The 18574-nt window shown below is 40.6% G+C and overlaps 1 protein-coding gene across 1 annotated transcript; it reads right to left on the bottom strand.

Moving 5' to 3' along the window:
- Positions 1–5859: 5859 nt before the first annotated feature.
- On the bottom strand, positions 5860–18045 carry nt5dc2 (5'-nucleotidase domain containing 2). Its single transcript, XM_033969249.2, has 14 exons — positions 17649–18045; positions 16152–16336; positions 15997–16071; positions 14785–14840; positions 13765–13858; positions 11186–11314; positions 10623–10683; positions 10039–10141; positions 9102–9203; positions 8236–8317; positions 7501–7587; positions 6911–7051; positions 6464–6528; positions 5860–6266 (listed from the first exon to the last, which is right to left on the bottom strand). The coding sequence occupies exons 1-14, from the start codon at positions 18034–18036 to the stop codon at positions 6005–6007; spliced, it is 1830 nt and encodes a 609-aa protein (XP_033825140.1). The 5' UTR covers positions 18037–18045; the 3' UTR covers positions 5860–6004.
- Positions 18046–18574: the final 529 nt, after the last annotated feature.

Genomic DNA, 18574 nt, shown 5'->3' with positions numbered 1-18574 from the left:
TGTTTTAACCTTTGACCCACTTAAATATGACCCAGGCCTTTAGTGCGTCGTCCACCAGGGGGCGACATACATCTGCTTTAAACACAGGGCGAGGCAGTAACTCAATATATGTACTCAGTACATATTCTGAGTACATATATTCAGTACACGCTCTCAGTACATATTCTGAGAGCGTGTACTGAATATATGTACTCAGAATATGTACTGAGAGCGTGTACTGAATATATGTACTCAGAATATGTACTGAGAGCGTGTACTGAATATATGTACTCAGAATATGTACTGAGAGCGTGTACTGAGAATATTTCCTCCTGACATGTTCTCAGGACACTCATGTTGAGTATCTGTATCTGGTACAGTCACATTTTACTGCAGTATTTAGTATTCTGTGAATACATTTTAAAGTATTCCTCCATCTCTGTGTACATATGTACTTGTTTATGCATATGTACTTATACATAAACATGTACATATGTACACAGACGCTCCACATGAGTGTGTGTGTGTGAGTATTTGTACACACATATATACTTATACTCACATGTATATATTTGTACACACATATATACTTATACTCATGTACACGTCTCACTTCTCCAGTTGAAAATATTTGACTGAAATTTGCTGCAGGAAAAACAAAAATCAATGGGATTATTTCAGTTTGATGATGTAACATCCTGAGGCTGCAGGGGGCGCCGCGCAGAGAGACATACAGAGTTTACACAGAAACAAGAGAAGAGTCTGAGTCCAACTGGAACAATAACACTTAAAGATATTTAAAGAAAAAACTTCTGCAGCAAAAAGGAAATGAATGAGGATGAAAAAGGTTTAACCCAGATGCCCGTTCTGCTCCAGATTCAGTTTTTATCTGGAGTAAAACAGGTTTAATAAAGTGACTCTCAGTGAACATGGATTATATTTGTGTGGACGACTCAGACTCAGAGTTTATAAAAACAGAAACAGGAAACGGGCCGTTTGTTCTTAAAGTGAAATAACAGACAAACTGAAACGTGTTTTTACAACACGACCCCGAGTCAGAGCCGACGTTTAGAAACACCGTGTTTCACTTCTCAAAAAGGAAACTCCCTGAAGCATCAGAGAGAATATCGAGAAAGAAAAAACACTGAGACAGATCCACCGATGTGAGTTTGTTCAAGGCCGATACCGATACGACCGATTTTAATTATTTTTTACCAAATTATGTAATTGAAATGTACAACAAACTAGAGATGGATCGATCGCCCCTTTAGCCACGCCCCTTTAGCCACGCCCCTTTAAGAGTCTCTTCTGTGCAGCTCTTCATATTAAAGCTTCAGTATGAAACTTTGTGTGGATTTTTTATGCAGCAGATCGAACAAAATGAAATATCGGCCTGTGCTGGAGATTTAAGGCCGATATCCCATATGCTAAAAAATATGCTGATATATCGCTCCGATATATCGACATATTTCTTGAACATGACACACAGGAAGTTACTCCGAGAAAAGTACTGACCAGGTCAAACGTGACTCGGTCACATGACTCGGTCACATAAGAACAGGCAGCAGAGACGTTTCCCTGGAGTTTGACCTGAGACAAAAAACATGAAACATGAAACTCGTTAAAATGAAAACTCAGTGTTTAAACAAACACAGAAGAAGAAAAACAAACCAGACAGAAATAATCTATGGACGAGGTTAGACCGATACATCCGGCCGATATTTGGCCTTTTTAGTGTATCTGATATCGACTTTAAATCAGAGGGCGATGTTTAGTTTTGGTCGATCTGCTGCATAAAAAATCCACATAAAGCTTCAGATTAAAACTTTAATCCAGAGACACTAAACCTGACGTCCTCCACGTCTGGAGTTTGTCCTGAATTAAAACGACAATTTGGGGAAAATAATCGATATTGGCCCAAAAATATCGTCAGATCTTATCAATCATCTGGTTTTCTGGATTCGAAATAATCGATATCGACATCAGTCCCAGGCCTAAATCTGCAGAGTTTGTGCGTTAAACATGTGAGAATGAAACAAAAAAACTCAACTCCAGGTCCATTTGAGACGAGGAAACGACGTTAAAACAGATCAGAGAGGAGTGCATTATGGGACATTTAAAGTCTCCAAACTGCAAATACGGAAACAAGAAATTTGTTTTTATTACTTCACACATTTCAACAGAGGAAATTTGTAATATTTCATAAACGAGCAACAACAAAAATCCATACATGTCACATTAAAGCCTGAGTAAAGTGTTGATTCTAACGTCCTCACTTGGTCTTTTTGCAGCTGTGTTTTTGTGTTTTCTTTGTGGTAAAAGGTTCAGATCAAAAACGCTGCGGCTTCTCGGTCTGAAAAAAGATCTGAGATTATTTCTGTTTGTTTTGAAAAGTGTAAAGTTGAACTGGACTGAAGCTCCGCTGTGAATAAAACGAGAGAAAAAGAACAGAGAGAACAGAGAGAAAGAAAGAACAGAGAGAAAGAAAGAACAGAGAGAAAGAACAGAGAGAAATTTATTCTGTTTGTTTTTATTCTGTTTTTATTCTGTGTTTGTTCTGCCGTTGTGGGCGTGGTCAGAGCTCGTGCAGAACATCTCGTTCCCGCAGAGTCACGTTTGTGCGTAAACAGAGATAAGACACACACGAGAGACACAAGTGTGTGTGTGTGTGTGTGTGTGTGTGTGTGTGTGTGTGTGCGTGTCTGTGGTGTCTGTGGTGTGTGTCTGTGGTGATACGGCTCACGGCTCTTTTGGGATCCGTTCACTTCAAAGAGCCGTACAAAAGACTGGCTCTTTTACTATTTATGTATTTATTTATGTATTTATTTTTACACATTTATTTATTTATTATTTATTTGTGCATTTATTTATTGCATATTTTAATGTATTTATTTATTTACAAATTTATTTTTTTATTTATTTATTTTTGTATTTATTTATTTATTTATTTGACAGAATCCAAACTGGAAACTCCTTTAACCACAAACTCAAGGACTGATTTTTTGAAATTTTACATAATTGAAAAAAATATGAATAATTAAAAACGTCCTGTTCTTATGTTTTTATTATGTGTCTTTATCTCGTGTCGCTGCTTCTGTTCCTCTGATGGTTTTCGTTTTGATTCAGTTAAAGTGTAAAAATGCACAAAGATCAGAAATAAAAAGATTCGGTTCTTTAAAAAAACGGAGACTTAGAAGAATCGTTCAGAAGAGCCGATTCGTTCATGGAGGAAGAGGCTTTTGTTTAAACTGTAAATCAAATGATCAACTTTAACATTTTAATTTGTTCTGAGACAATTTAAAAACATGAGGCTCGTCGTGAGTAAATCATCTTCAACCTTTGATTAAAAACACAATTAAATCTTAATTAAATCTTAATTAAAACTTAATTAAAACTTAATTTAAATTTGAAAACACGAGTTACACATTTACCTTCAACAAAAAACAAATGTTCTGGACAAAAAGTGGAAATCTGCCCAAAACAGTTTATCTCCTCAGAGAAGAGCCGTGAGAAGAGCAGTGAGAAGAGCCGTGTGTGAAGAGCCGTGTGTGAAGAGCCGTGAGAAGAGCCGTGTGTGAAGAGCCGTGAGAAGAGCCGTGTGTGTCTGGGCTTTAACTGACCAATGAAATAAACTGAAACAAAATGAGCTTTGAGACATAATCACATGAAAATGAGGCAAAAGCAGCAGATAAATTAAATAAATCTCAGACTTTCTCGTGTTTCAGTCTCGTGTTTTGACTTCACTGTAAAAATCGACAAAGTCACTTCAGATTTCCCCTAAAACGACTTTTTGGTTTGAATCTGACACAGAAATGACGGATTCTCCTGAACTGGAGCAGACGATCGTCCGACATCTGTGACATTTAAACAACAGGCAGGTCCAAACTATGGCCCCAGGGCCAAATGTGGCCCTCAGGCTTCTACATGAATTGACCCATATTACTTTTTACTTTTAAGCAGTATTTTTATTACAAGTGTTGAAATATTTACCTCGATAAAGCCAATGTCAGATATTTATTGTGTCCGTCTGAGGATCTGATCATAAATAAATCTGTGGCTCATTCTGTGTAACATTTATTCTCTGTGTTGATCATCAGTCTGTCCATCCTCAGTTTTGTCTGTTTGTGGCTCTTGATGAAAAAAGTTTGGGCAAAATGGCAAAAAAAAACCCTTAGATGAACCTTTATAACAATTTATGGGGCGTCTCATTGACCTCTGACCTTTCACATGTGGTCAGTCAAACTCCAAACCAAAAATAGGACGAATAATAAAAAACTGAAGAAAAGTTATTTTTATAATAAAAGACATAACAGGGATATACAATATAAACTGATAACAATTAATAATAATGAAAACTACAATAACAGAATTTTATAATGAAGAAAAATGTAGAAATAAAATCAGATCTGGAGCGAGACTTTTGTAAAATAGTTTCAGTGTTCGGTGGAGGAGGCGGATGGTGATCAAACAAAGAGCCAGAGGAAAGATGCTAATTTATTTTATTTTTTTCTATATACATTTTTTTTACTACTGTTATTTTTTATTGCATATTCTGTGTGTTTTGTGTGGTTTCTGTTCAACTTCTGTGCCGTATTATTGCTTTCCATTAATATTAGTTCTTATTATGCTCACACTACTCAGATGATGATTATTATTTAATTTATTTATTTACGTGTGTGTGTGTGTGTATATATATATATTTACCCAGGGCTGATCTGAGCGAGAGGACGACGGCTGTAAAATGGTAAAATGCAATAAAAATATTAATAAAAAAAAAAAAAAAAAAAAAAAAAAAAAAAAAAGAGGCAAAATAAAAAAACCAGAAACCAACAGCAAAAAAACAAAAATAAAACATAATAAAAACAAAAATAAAACGCTGCCACACGAGCTCCTAAAACTGCAGCTTTTTATTATAATTGTGCGGAAACAGCTCAGTATTTTTGTGGTACATGAACCAACAACAACAACAAGTCCAGGTGATGTGCGTCCAGTTTAACAAAGGAATATTTAACAAAAACAAACACTCTTTACACCACATGCAGCCTACACCCTGCACCACCTGTAGTGCAACATAAATGTGAGGATCGTTGTGCGTATGTTTTTTTTTTTATTTGGTTAAAAAGTAAAAACAGCTGGAGGAGGTGGGGCTAAAGTGGAAAGATATTTCATAAACACTATTTCATCAGAGCCAAGAACCCGAGGATTTTATTCCACGGCACCGTAAAGATTTAAAACCAAAGTCGTCTGCTTCTTTTGAGAGAGAACGCTGCGCTGTGATTGGTTAAACCACCTGTCACTCACCGAGAGACAAATAAGACACGAAACGGAACAGAAAAGCACCAAATCATGTCATAAAAACGGGCGATAAAATATGAAATCCCACTTGACCTCCGCCCTCACCCTGTCCCCGCCCCCTGTCCCCGCCCTCACCCTGTCCCCGCCCCCTGTCCCCGCCCCCTGTCCCCGCCCCCTGTCCCCGCCCTCACCCTGTCCCTCGTCCCCTCCCCTCGTCCTCCGACCAGCAACTATAAAAAGTCCTTATGTTCAAGTTTTGAGGCTAAAATACAAAATCTTACAAGTCCATAAAGAGACAGTGGTGGAACAAGTACTCAGTGTACTAAAGTAAAAGTACAGATACTGCAGCAAAAAGTACAAGTATCACAAGAAAAATCTACTGAAGTAAAAGTATTTAAGTACATTTTTAAGCAGGTACTTTAAGAGTAAAAAGTAAAAGTATTTTGAGTGTTATTCAGATGTGATTTTGATAAATATTTGAGCTGAATTTTGTTCAAAAGAAACAAATGAATCGATCAAAATTTGAGCAAAACAAAAAAATAAACAAATAAAAACAGAAAAAACAATCGTGTTAAAAATAAACCAACAAAAAATACTTTTACTTTTCAGTCCAGTTCAAAAATGTAGTGGAGAAAGTACAGATCCTGCTCTCAAATGTGCTCAGGGAAAAGTAAAAAGTATCTGTACTTTTACTTTAGTACTTGTACTTTAAACGTCTCCGTAAACGTCTCTATCGGATCTGCGCCATGTCGTCCAGGTGAGGCGTCTTCCTGCAGCCGGTGCAGAGCTGGTCCATCCACAGAGGGGCCTCGTGCTGGAGCGGCGTGCGGCGCGGGTAAAACGTGTACGAGAGGTCATAGTTCAACAGGCAGCTGAGCGACGCCATGTATAAGTCTGAGAAACGACACAGCCGCCGGGAGAAGTACGTCGGGTTGTGGCAGGTCCTGAAGATGCTGCCGAAGTGCGGGTTGAACAGGTTTTTGGCCATAATCCTGAAAAATTAAAATAAAATGTGAAAAAAGGAAATGTTTGGACGACAGATTTAGTTTCATATTTAAAGGATCGACTAAAACGATGAGACAAAGTGAAGCAAGAAACAAACTTTTACACGAGTTAAAATGATAAACGTGAAGCTTTGGTCACTTCCTCTCAGGGGTCAGGGGTCAGGGGTCAGGGGTCAGGGTCCTACCTCAGTTCTTCCCTCTCCTTCCGCCACTCGCCCATGACCTCTTTGGACACGGGGTCACGATGAGTCTGGAACAAAACACAAACAAAAGATCAACAACTGTCATCACTTTACTCCTCCTCCTTTTCCATCTCCGAGCTCAAAGACTGACAACCTTCAGGTCAGTGGGCAAACGCTCGACCGACTGAGCCACTGTTACGTAATGATTTTTTTCCTGCGGTGACTTTGCGGAGACGTTTATTCAAACTGAGGCAGAACAAACAGACGAATCTTATCACGAGCCTCATTTGTTTTCACAGATCAGAAAAACGGTGTCGGGTTTGATTCGTTTTTCTTCTTATTAAACTTTATAAAAACATTTTCTCAGAGCGAGCGGACGACACGGCTCCTCACTGACCTCACTGACCCGTGTCCTGACCCGTGTCGTGTTTTGGTTCAGACGCGTCTCACCTGCATCTGCTCCAGGAGTCCGGTCAGCGCCTGCATCCAGGTCAGGCTGGTGGAGTATCGGGCCGTGCTCACGATCTTTGTCTCGTGCTCCAGCTCTGGGACGATGGCTCCTGTTCTCCAGCCGTGTCGAAGAGTCAGGTCCTGGTCAATAAAACAGAAGAAATAAAACATTTACAAACAGTTTAGTAAGATAATAAAAATAATAATGTAATCTCGACTCCAAAATTCAAAAAACAATACAATTTTTTGAGGATATTTTACATTATTTTGATAATGAACCTGCTTCTCTTGTTTACTTGTCTGTTTTTGTATTTTAAACAGGTGCTCTCACTGTTCTCTGTGTAAATAAAGACAAACATTGATAAAATGTGATTTCAGAAGGTGATCACTGTAATGTATAAACGTTTAAACGATTGAGACGTGTTTTGTTTTGTGCCTGGTTTTAGTAAAAAGTCAGTTTCCACCTGTATATTTTCAGTTTTTTGTGCTTTGTCCCTGATTAAATACACATAAATAAATTCAAATGTCGCCTCTAAAATGTAAAAATGTCTTTAAAAATAAACATTACTGCTCGTGTTTGTTTGACTCACAGCCAGGTCACTGTACAGATGATCTCCAAAGTACAGAACCTTAGAGCCTCTCCAGCCCGTGAGTCTGAGGAAGTCGAACAAGTTTCCCTGAAAAAGACGAGAAAAAGAAGAAAACGACATCAGCCCCTGTGACCGAACACGAGTACCATAGCAACCAAAGAGCCAATCAGGAGCGAGGCTGTTGAAGGTCACGCCTCTTCTCTAGTGAAATAAAAACCCAGGATCACGTAGACGGTTAATACGAACATTTAAAAACATTTAAGACCAAAATAATGAGTCTGAAGCAGCAGAGACAGAGAGAGGAGACAAAAAACAAAAAAAAAAGTAAAAAAAATAAATAAAAAAATAACTCAAAATAACCCAAAAAACAAAAAAGAGACACAACTTTAAATAATAAAAAAGTAAAAAAATAAAAATAAAAAAATAAAATAACTCAAAATAACTAAAAAAAAAATAAAAAAAATGAAAAAATAAAGTCAAAATAAAAAACCCATGATCATGTAGAGGGTTAATACGAACATTTAAAAACATTTAAGACAAAATGAGTCTGAAGCAGCAGAGACAGAGAGAGACACAGTTTATACACAGAAAGTGAAATGGAGCAGGAAGTGCACCATGATCACTTCCTGTTTGGAGCACGGTGGCTAGCACGTTAGCTATGTCCATTTATATAAACAGTCTATGCTAGCACGTTAGCCATGTCCTTTTCTAGTCTCGGCTTTAGCCCACACTGACCTGTTTGTAGATCTGACCCTTCTCCAGAGTCTTGATCTTGTCCCACCTCAAGGCGCCGTCACAGTCGAGGCGTCGGAAAGGTCTAAAAGTGGAGCAAAGGTCAAAGGTCAGGTCACACGGGCTAACTCACATGTTTCTGATCCAAAAGGTCAGGAGAGTTTCATTAACCACAGATTATTAGAGGCCACAAACTCCACATTTTACAAGTTACAGCTTCAATTTAAAATGTTATTTTTTAAGTAGATTTTGTTCTAATAAAAGTGAAATTTGGACGTCAGTGAAGTCGTTTCTTGAGAGAAAACTCGGACTAGACCAGGACCAAAGCAAATGTGGAAGTTTAATTCATGTATAAAAATGAAAACCAAGTGTTGATTCATGTAAACAAATATTTTATAACCAACAATCATTTAATATTGAGATTTAATTTGATTTATCCAAATAAGATAAATGTATTTTATTGCATTTATGTTGCTTTTTGGAAAATACATTAGACTGATGATAATATTGAAGCTTTAAGTAAATATGTTACTGTCACTTTAAGAACGAGAGGAAAAAAATAGAGAAAAAACAAAGAACGCACTGTTGAAACGAGCGGAGGCGGAGCATAAACACGGAGCATAAACACGGAGTAAAAGGCTTTTCTTAAATAGTGTCATTTATTTTTTGAGAATGACTTTGATTTTTTTCTGCGGTTTAATCCAGTTTTTTGATAATTTCCTGAATATTTTTACATCGGAGTCCAGAGAGTTATTTTCTCTTCACTAAAAATAAAGAAGAAACTAGAGCAGGACTAGACCAGGACCTCAAACAGGACTCAAGACCCTGAGCTCAGACCAGGCCTGGACCTCACACTGCGGCTCACTCACTTGATGCAGTCGGTGAAGAAATGCGGTTTGTCGGCCTGAACGATAACGACGTCAAAGAATTCTCTCCAGTCTTTTCCGACCATGTGGCTCATCCCTTTGTCCCTGAAGAGAAGAACAAAAGAAACACACGAACCAAGAGAAATGAGGACGGTTTATAAAATCATTTACACCAAAACATTTAAATCCAACAGCCTTTTTGTTTATATCGTATTTTGAGGCGGTTATAGCGGCTGAGTCCTGATCACGAGTATCATAGCAACCAAAGAGCCAATCAGGAGCGAGGCTGCTGAAGGAAACACGAGCGTTTAAGACCAAAATGACGAGTCTGAAGCAGCAGTTACAGAGAGACAGTTTTTCAATAAAAAGTGAAATGGAGCCAGATCAGCTCAGTCCATTTGTATAAAGTCTGTGGTTTTCCCTCAACTTCACTGGAATAAAACTCGTGATGAAATTTTAAAATGTTCAAACTTGTATCTGGCCTGAGTTTCCCGTCGGCTCCGGTCCAGACCACAGTGAGTCAGGAGTGTGTGTGTGTGTGTGTGTGTGGAGATGTGCACGTGTGTGCAGATGTGCATGTGTGTGTGTGTGTGTGTGTGCAGATGTGAAAAATACAATTGAATTGAAATATAACACTCATGCCCCCCGTGGACCCGGCCCCGCCCCCCGTGGACCTGGCCCCGCCCCCCCCATGGCCCTTTTGTTATTTAAGATATAGTTTTTAAATTGAACTCAATAAAAACAGCCAAAGTAAATACAATGCTGCAGCAAAACAGTATTTTCTGTAAATTACATAATGTAAATGTGTTTTTTATCCTCACTGGAATAATCCAAATTAAATCTTTGCTTCTAAAATTGTTATAAATAAAATGTCCCCTGGCCCCAGCGCTGTGTGACATTATAAATAGATCCTGTGTCTGAAGGTAAAAGATAAACTCACACAAACGTGAACGGGCTGTTTGTGATAAGGAACAGCTTCTTCCCCTGGTCCACGAGTCTGTGCAGCACGGCGTCCGTCTCCTCGCCGCGGAGGATGTATTTATCTGAAACACACGAGTCAGAACAAGATTCACACGAGTGCAATTTGACACAATAAAATATTACCCAGAATACACTGCACATTTGAGCTTGTTCTTGTAAACGGTTTTTTAATTTATATATATATATATATATATATATATAGAAACAGAACACAGAAAATATTCAACTGCTGCAGCTTCAATAAATAAAAATATCCAAAATGCAACAAAACAAAAACCAAACACCCAAACAAACTAATGGGGGGAAAAAATGGAATTAAAAATAAAAATAATAATAAAATAATAATAATGTACAGCCTGATTGCCAGTGTGCAGCAGTATGTAAAAAAAGAAAAGAAAAAAACAAATTATGAATAAATAAAAATAATTAATACAAATGTATAAAATAAAAATTATAAAAAATATATATTATAATCATCCTCATCAAAACACATTCTGTGGACACACCTCTGCAGAGTAAAGTGCATTTGTGTGTTTTTCTTACCCAGATCCTGCATAATCCACTTGTACATAAATCCCTTTAAGTGGACCATGCCCACCGCCTCCTGAAAAACAAACAGGATTTTAGAGAAAATACATCTGTCTCCCACTGACAGTTATGTAAAAATGAGCACACGCTGGGACCAAACTGGAGCCTTTTACAAAACAGAGTCTGACGGAGCCTGAGAGACGCCGCTGTGAGCTCCCACCAACTGAACACCAACTGAACACGAACCCAACGCGAACCGAACACGAACTGAACATCAACACGACCGCTCCACGAACTGAACACCAACTGAACACGAACGAACATCAACACGACCTCTACACGAACTGAACGCGAACTGAACACAAACGAACACAAACCGAACGCAAACGCAAACTCTCCACGAACCGAACGCAAACTCTCCACGAACCGAACGCAAACTCTCCACGAACCGAACGCAAACTCTCACGCAAACTCTCACGCAAACTCTCACGCAAACTCTCACGCAAACTCTCACACAAACTCACAGCTCAAACGAGACAAAAGTGGAAATAAGACACAGCAAAAGTCCAAAGTCTCACCGATACGTCTTTGAAGAGGTGCACGGGGTCGTAGTCGATCTCGTTCGTGATGAAGAAATCGTTTGCGGCGGCGAGAAGAGTCATTTCTGGGATTGAGAAGATGTCCATGAACTGTTTCACTTTAGGCCCCTGAGACACATGAAAAACAAACAGAAACAATGTGATCGAACTGAGCAGAAAAAACAAAAGTCCTGAAACACCACAGTCAAAACAAAGTGCCAAACTCTGAGCAGAACATTTTGTGCCGGACGGTCGGGGTGGGGCAGATTCAAGAGCGATTACAAAATGAAAGCTTCTATTCTTTGGACACGTTTGAGACTTTTCTGCACAAACTCGGCTCCTGTGAGTCTAAAAATGAACCTGGAGGAGACGGGGTCAGTGAACACGGAGCTCGCAGCAGGAATTTACCCCAGTGACTCACGACAAGCAACAGTTTAACAGGATCTGCAGCTCGAGCACAAACCCACTGGAAAACTGTGTTCAGCTGGAGTCGAGTTACAAGAGAATGTGTTTTTCTTAGTCGAGCTTCAAGTTCATTACCAGCTCTGACATTTAGTGATTTATCAAAGTAATGAGTGACTTTGGTTTGTCAGGCAGAACATTTAGTTTGTCAGAAAGTGGTGAGGTTGATTTATAGAAACTAATAAAACATTAAAGACGATACAGACACATTTATCAAAGACTTAGAAGATTCAGCAGTTTGTGTTTGTTTTTTGCATCAAACATAAAAATACTGACCCTAAACTAAACAAAATGCTGCACTGATTGAAATGACTTAATGTTTGTCCAGGTTAAACCCAAATAAAACAAATCGTTGTGAAGACGTGCGTCTGCTCGTCCACGCCGTTTCTTCAGTTCTGCTCAGATTACTCCTGGACACTGCCTTATACCGTCTAACACCTGTTTGTTTACAGTGTGTGTTTGTTTACAGTGTGTGTGTGTTTACAGTGTGTGTGTGTTTACAGTGTGTGTGTGTTTACAGTGTGTGTGTGTTTACAGTGTGTGTGTGTTTACAGTGTGTGTTTGTTTACAGTGTGTGTTTGTTTACAGTGTGTGTGTGTTTACAGTGTGTGTTTGTTTACAGTGTGTGTGTGTTTACAGTGTGTGTGTGTTTACAGTGTGTGTTTGTTTACAGTGTGTGTTTGTTTACAGTGTGTGTGTGTTTACAGTGTGTGTTTGTTTACAGTGTGTGTTTGTTTACAGTGTGTGTTTGTTTACAGTGTGTGTGTGTTTACAGTGTGTGTTTGTTTACAGTGTGTGTGTGTTTACAGTGTGTGTTTGTTTACAGTGTGTGTGTGTTTACAGTGTGTGTTTGTTTACAGTGTGTGTTTGTTGTTGGTCTGTTGAGCCACGTCTGAACTGACTTGGCTGATTTGATTTGGCTAAATCATATTTAGCCAAATCATTTAGGTCCTTAATGGTGCACTCACAACTATTAGCATACGGGCTATTAGCATACTGGTTAACCCTGTTTTCTTTGGCCGTGTTCCAATTTGACAGTTTCACTTTGAAGTACCGTTCGAAGGACCCGGCTGACACAGGGCGCTCCTCCGTGACGACCTCTGACTCATGACCTAAACGTGTAAAATGGACACTGAAATAATTAAGTTTTATTTTTTATTCTTTATTATTTCATAGAAGAGTCGAGGCGTCGTCGTCGTCGCAGCCGTTTATTTCTGTTTAGACTGAATGAAGTGAGGATTTAATGTTTCCCTTTGAATATCAACAGACAAATGTCACGTTATAGGGCATTTCCTCCCATTGTCTCTAGTGTCACATAAGAAAATATATCTCGTTTCTCCTGTAGAAAAAGCGACGCAGGGGCTTCATCGGTGCACCAAGACGCACGCTTTGTTCACCGACGATCTCCACGGAAACACAGGGCACATTTGTCGAGTGCATGAAACGGGACGGACCTCGCGGCGCCGGAAGTGACATCAGTGTCCTTCAAATGCAGCCGACGAAGTGAGAAACCGTCCCCGTTTAGAGTTCAGTCTGAGGATGTCCACGAGAACCAGACGAGACGAGATTTTGACACGATTTGTAATAAAATAGTTTGATCCATTTATTTATTTAATTCATACTGTGATGTCTCTATTGCACTAAGTTTTGGAGCTGGATCTTCTCATCGAGATACAAACTGTTTAACACTTCACCCTTTTTTGTCCCGTCTAAAAGTAAAAACACAACAAAATAATCTCACATCATTTCCCTCAGATGAGCAGAACCTCGTGGCTCTGGATCACGTCTCATCTCTGTTTCTATAAATATGTGTCAGAGAAACATCAGAGCTCTGTCCATATCATCGTCTGAGCGTTTAAACGGATTCACTGCAGCGACTTAATCCAGGACGAGCCTCGATGTGAACAACAGCATGATGGGATTATGACAGATACGATTACAACTTCAGGAGCATAATCTGTGTCTGCAGCTCTGCACCGAACAAAAACAGACGGGAGAAAAAGTTTTAAACGTGCGAAGACGTCGGGATCAGATCAGACGCATGAGACGAGTTAAAGTTTCTAATCTCATAATCTGACGTTACTTTAGTGAATATTTCAACCTCAAACACGACTGACCTTTCCATAGAAGCCGCTGTCCTGCTCCAGAGGGATGTGAAATGTTCCACCATAAAGCTCCTGCACCTCCTCGTCCGGGACGGGGCTCAAACCTCTGAAGACGAAAACAGAAGCAACAGAAAGAAAAAGAAATGGAAAACTTGGATTTATCTGATTTATTTCTGCAGCACATTTAAAACAACTTCTGTTAAATACCAGGGAGAAGAGGCGGGGCTAGTGTTAAATACCAGGGAGAAGAGGCGGGGCTAGTGTTAAATACCAGGGGGAAGAGGCGGGGCTTGTGTTAAATACCAGGGAGAAGAGGCGGGGCTAGTGTCAAATACCAGGGGGAATAGGCGGGGCTTGTGTTAAATACCAGGGAGAAGAGGCGGGGCTAGTGTCAAATACCAGGGGGAAGAGGCGGGGCTAGTGTTAAATACCAGGGGGAAGAGGCGGGGCTAGTGTCAAATACCAGGGGGAAGAGGCGGGGCTTGTGTTAAATACCAGGGAGAAGAGGCGGGGCTAGTGTCAAATACCAGGGGGAATAGGCGGGGCTAGTTTTAAGAGCCGTCTGGACCCAGTTTCCACAGAAAAGGAAACACTGGGAGCCACAAAAACTTTTTCACATGTAAAATGAAAATAACACTGAATATTTTGTTTATTTTTTTACTTTTACTCTTTGTATAAACAGAAGATCGACTCCAAAAACAAATTTCTCAATAAATGTGCTGCTTTTTGGTGTTGTCACGATTACATTTTATTATTTTATGCTCAAAATAATTTTATTTTAATATTTCAAGATCACAATAATCTTCCAATTTAAACTACAATTAAAAAAACTAAAAAAAACTACTAATAAACACACTTCAGCTTATTTTCCCAAGCCCCACGGAGCCGTAGTATAAGGATCAAAGAGCCACAAGTTGCCGACCCCTGATCTGGTGTTAAATACCAGGGAGGAGAGGCGGGTTTTCTTCTTAAACTGTGCTAAAGTCTTGATTTTATAAAAAGTTCAGATACAGTTTGTTAAAATCTCGTTACCTGTAAACCGTCCCTGGTTGGATGTAATGAAACGCGTCGATTTTCATTAAAAGACCCTGAAACACAATAAAAAAAAACATTAAGAAAACACAGAAAAGCAAACACAAATACGGCCGATACCAGATACTAAGGACGCAACGATCCGATACTGGGATCCGATATCGGGTTGGACAAATATGTCGACGTCACGAGGCGTTTACAGAAAACCTCAGAATGTTTGAACTTTTATTTACAGAGTTTCATCTCCATAAACATCTGGAGCAGTTTCACATTTTATTTTTGATGGTATTTAAAATTATAATATCAGAATCGTATCGTAACTGAAAGAGCCGGATCGCTTATCAAACAAATATCAAAACTACATACTCGTTTGAACAAGTATCGATACTGAAAATAATAAATAAATTCACATAAAAAACTGAAACGGACCGAACCTGAATCGATTTAAAAATAGTGTGTTCAGACCATGAGGTAAGATTAAAGAAACTACTGGAGTTTTGTGTTGACCAAGAAAAGTTTTGTTGTTATTTTTATTATTTTTGAACCAAACCCACTGACATTTAATTTGACTGAAGCAAAACCATGAACAGAACGACGGACAAAATGTGTTTCTGGACGTTTTTCTGCCTCATTTTCGTCGGTGGATCTGTCGTTTTCATCGTCACACGGACTCGAGGTTTTTAAGGAGACACAGGTCCAGAGTCTGACCCCGAGACGACGTCAGTGATGGACGAGTCTGCAGAGAAAAGTCAGGGACGAACTAAACTATTCTCTCCCCGACAAAACCCACAATGTCGATGAAACGTTCTGCACCGACAAAGACGCCGACGAAGGTTTGAACTTTGAGAGAGTTTAAACGAGAGAGAAATGTGAGAAAATGTTAACGCCTGTGTGAGAAAAGTGTATAAAGTGTGTGGTGAGGGGTTTTACAGCAAAAACAGAGAGAATAATGTAAAAAAATAAAGATGATACTTCGTGGATTTTGTCTACTCTGTTTAAACTCCGCACATTTTCATCATTTCAGCTCTGGAATTGCCAATTTTCGGCTGAACTAAAGGGTAAAAGGAGGAGTTAACTTGAAAACTCCCACTTGATGACGTCACAAGGTGGAACAGAGCGTTTTGAGCTCTGGAGGCCTCATGACCTTTGACCCTCTCTCAGGTTGTGACATGATCTCGACTGTTCAAATACACAAACGAAGTGAAACTGTACCTTTTGTATGTCGTAGTGAAGGCCTCGGGCGGCAAAGTTTGGAATGTAGTCGTATTTGCGGATTCCTTGGGGATACTGTCGAAATAAAACGCACAAAAGTCGTCTTTATTAAAATCAGACACGCTTTGAGTTTTGAGGGTTTAGAGGAGCCGTACCTTGAAGTGGTCGATGAGAAAACCTCGCGCGGTGTCGTAGATCATGCTGTGGAGTGCGTTTGAATACAAGGCCAGAGTGTAGTCGTAATCGAAGCCGTAGATGTCGACCTCGGCCAGACTCACCTCGTTGTTGGAGTAAATCGCAGAGTGGTTGAGAATTCCGCACGCGCCCGGCGGGATCAGATCTGGAAAACACAGTCACGGCTCGATTTGGGGAAACGCTGTGACCTCATCTGAGAGAAGTGTGTTTTTGTTTCACTGAGAACATGTTATTTTGAAACCTGAAGATGACACGTTTCAGGAAACAGATGAGTGAGCTGTTTCCAATCGAGGGGGTTTGGCAGAAACATGAGGAGCCAAAGAGTAAAATGATCACATGATGCACGAGTCGATATGTAAACAATCACTTATTCAGTTTAGAGACTGTCCAAAAAGAACATCGTGTCCTCAGAGCAGAGTCTGAAACGACTGAACCAAACTCAGCATTTTAAAAACTGTGTTTACAGTGAGAGTCTGACACAGTTTAACCAGCGACTGCAAAGAAACAAAGAAACAAAACACAACGAGCTGAAACACAGACGTGTGTAAACATGAGTCACTTTAGAATCAGTGATCTGAGTTTACACAGATTCTCTTGTATCTTTATTATTTCACAAAGTCAAACATTCAGGAAATCGTCTCTTTTAAGTTTGTGTCTCTTTTTCCTGTTTTGTAATGTTTTTGTTGGAGGATTGTACAGTTTGTTCCGCGGGACATCGAGGTTCTGCACCTCCTGACGTCACCTCCTCTGCCCAGGGCACGTAGACTGAAAATATAAATATGTCTGTGCCCAGAGCAACACGTAGGCACGAGACTGTGCAGAGACACAACTGTGCAACTGTGTGTGTGACTGTGTGTGTAACTGTGTGTGTGACTGTGTGTGTGACTGTGTGTGTGACTGTGTGTGTGACTGTGTGTGTGACTGTGTGTGTGACTGTAGCACCGGGTGCAGCACAGACTGTGTGAATATTGATGTGTTTATGCACATGCACATATACATGTGTTTATCAAGTCTACGTGCGCGTGCCTGTGGGCACCGGCGCGTGCACAGTCGTGCACAGTCGTGTCTCTGTGTCTCTGAGGACACGTGCACGTGTCCTCAGTCTCGGCTCGTGTTTTATTGATTTTTGGTGAGAAACTTCACATGTTTGAAACAAACAGAAGCTTCGACACAAAATCAAAGGATTAAATGTGTCTGAGACAAAAAGAGACAAAGAGAGACAAAGAGAGACAGAGACAAACAGAGACAGACTGTCACACGAGTGTCTCTGCTCCGGACACAGGGGTGTGACAGGTCCGGGGTCTTAGAGGACAGGGTCTCACGGGACAGAGTCTTAGAGGACAGGGTCTCACGGGACAGAGTCTTAGAGGACAGGGTCTTAGAGGACAGGGTCTTAGAGGACAGGGTCTTAGAGGACAGGGTCTTAGAGGACAGGGTCTTAGAGGACAGGGTCTTACCGTGCACCAGTCTCTTCATCTCGTGGTACCGCGCCCACAGGAGGCTCCTCTGGTCCGTGGGGGCCGCGTGGGTAAAATAAGAGCGTCCTCTGACTCCTCTGACCGCGCTGACTCCCGGGGCCCCCGGGGGCCCCGCGGGCTCCTCGGGTTTCTTGTTGGCGGGACTCGGGGCTCTGTGCGGGGCCTCGGGGGGACACGCGCTCGGGTCACAACTTTGCTGCTGAGTTTTTCCACAGAGAAGCTTCTGTTTGGAGCCGCAGCACGAGCTGCACAGTCTGTGGACGCGGGGAGACCGGGCCCCTGAGGGAGACCGGGCCCCTGAGGGCCCCCTCTTCCCCCGAGTCCAAAAGGACCGAGACAAAACAGAACCGAGTGTTTTTACGGACATTTCAACCGCGGAGCGAAAAACCGACTGAACCGAACAGAGACAACAACAACAGCCCGCCCCGAGGCCCCGCCTTTAAAGGGGCGGGTCTACAGCAGCCAATCAGAGCGCGACTGTGCTGCAACCAATCAGAGCGCGCCTCTGCTGCAGCCAATCAGAGCGCGCCTCTGCTGCAGCCAATCAGAGCGCGCCTCGAGGTCAGCGCAGGACAAAGACAGGCCCGCGAGGACGAATGACGCATTGAGGCGCAGGGGAGCAGCAGGGGGCGCTGTGTCCTCCGCTGTTCTTAAAATTATTTCACAAACCCAAAAGCCTTGAAAACAAAAGCTCTTTGTGCAGAATTCAAAATATAAAATGTAATATTGTATTTATTTGTATTTTTTTGTCTATATTTGTCTAAATAAGTAAGAGCTTCAGCCTCCTGCAGTGTTACTGTTTATACCACTGTAGATTTAAATATTAAATAAAAATTTTAAAAAGCTGCTGCTGCTCCGTACAGACCACTGTTTAGATGTTTATTTGTAACATCCAATCTATGATT

Source organism: Periophthalmus magnuspinnatus, chromosome 7 (genome assembly GCF_009829125.3).
Source record: "Periophthalmus magnuspinnatus isolate fPerMag1 chromosome 7, fPerMag1.2.pri, whole genome shotgun sequence".
Lineage (NCBI taxonomy): Eukaryota > Metazoa > Chordata > Actinopteri > Gobiiformes > Gobiidae > Periophthalmus > Periophthalmus magnuspinnatus.
Note: the sequence above shows the minus strand (reverse complement) of the source record. Positions and strands in the feature narration are given on the sequence as shown.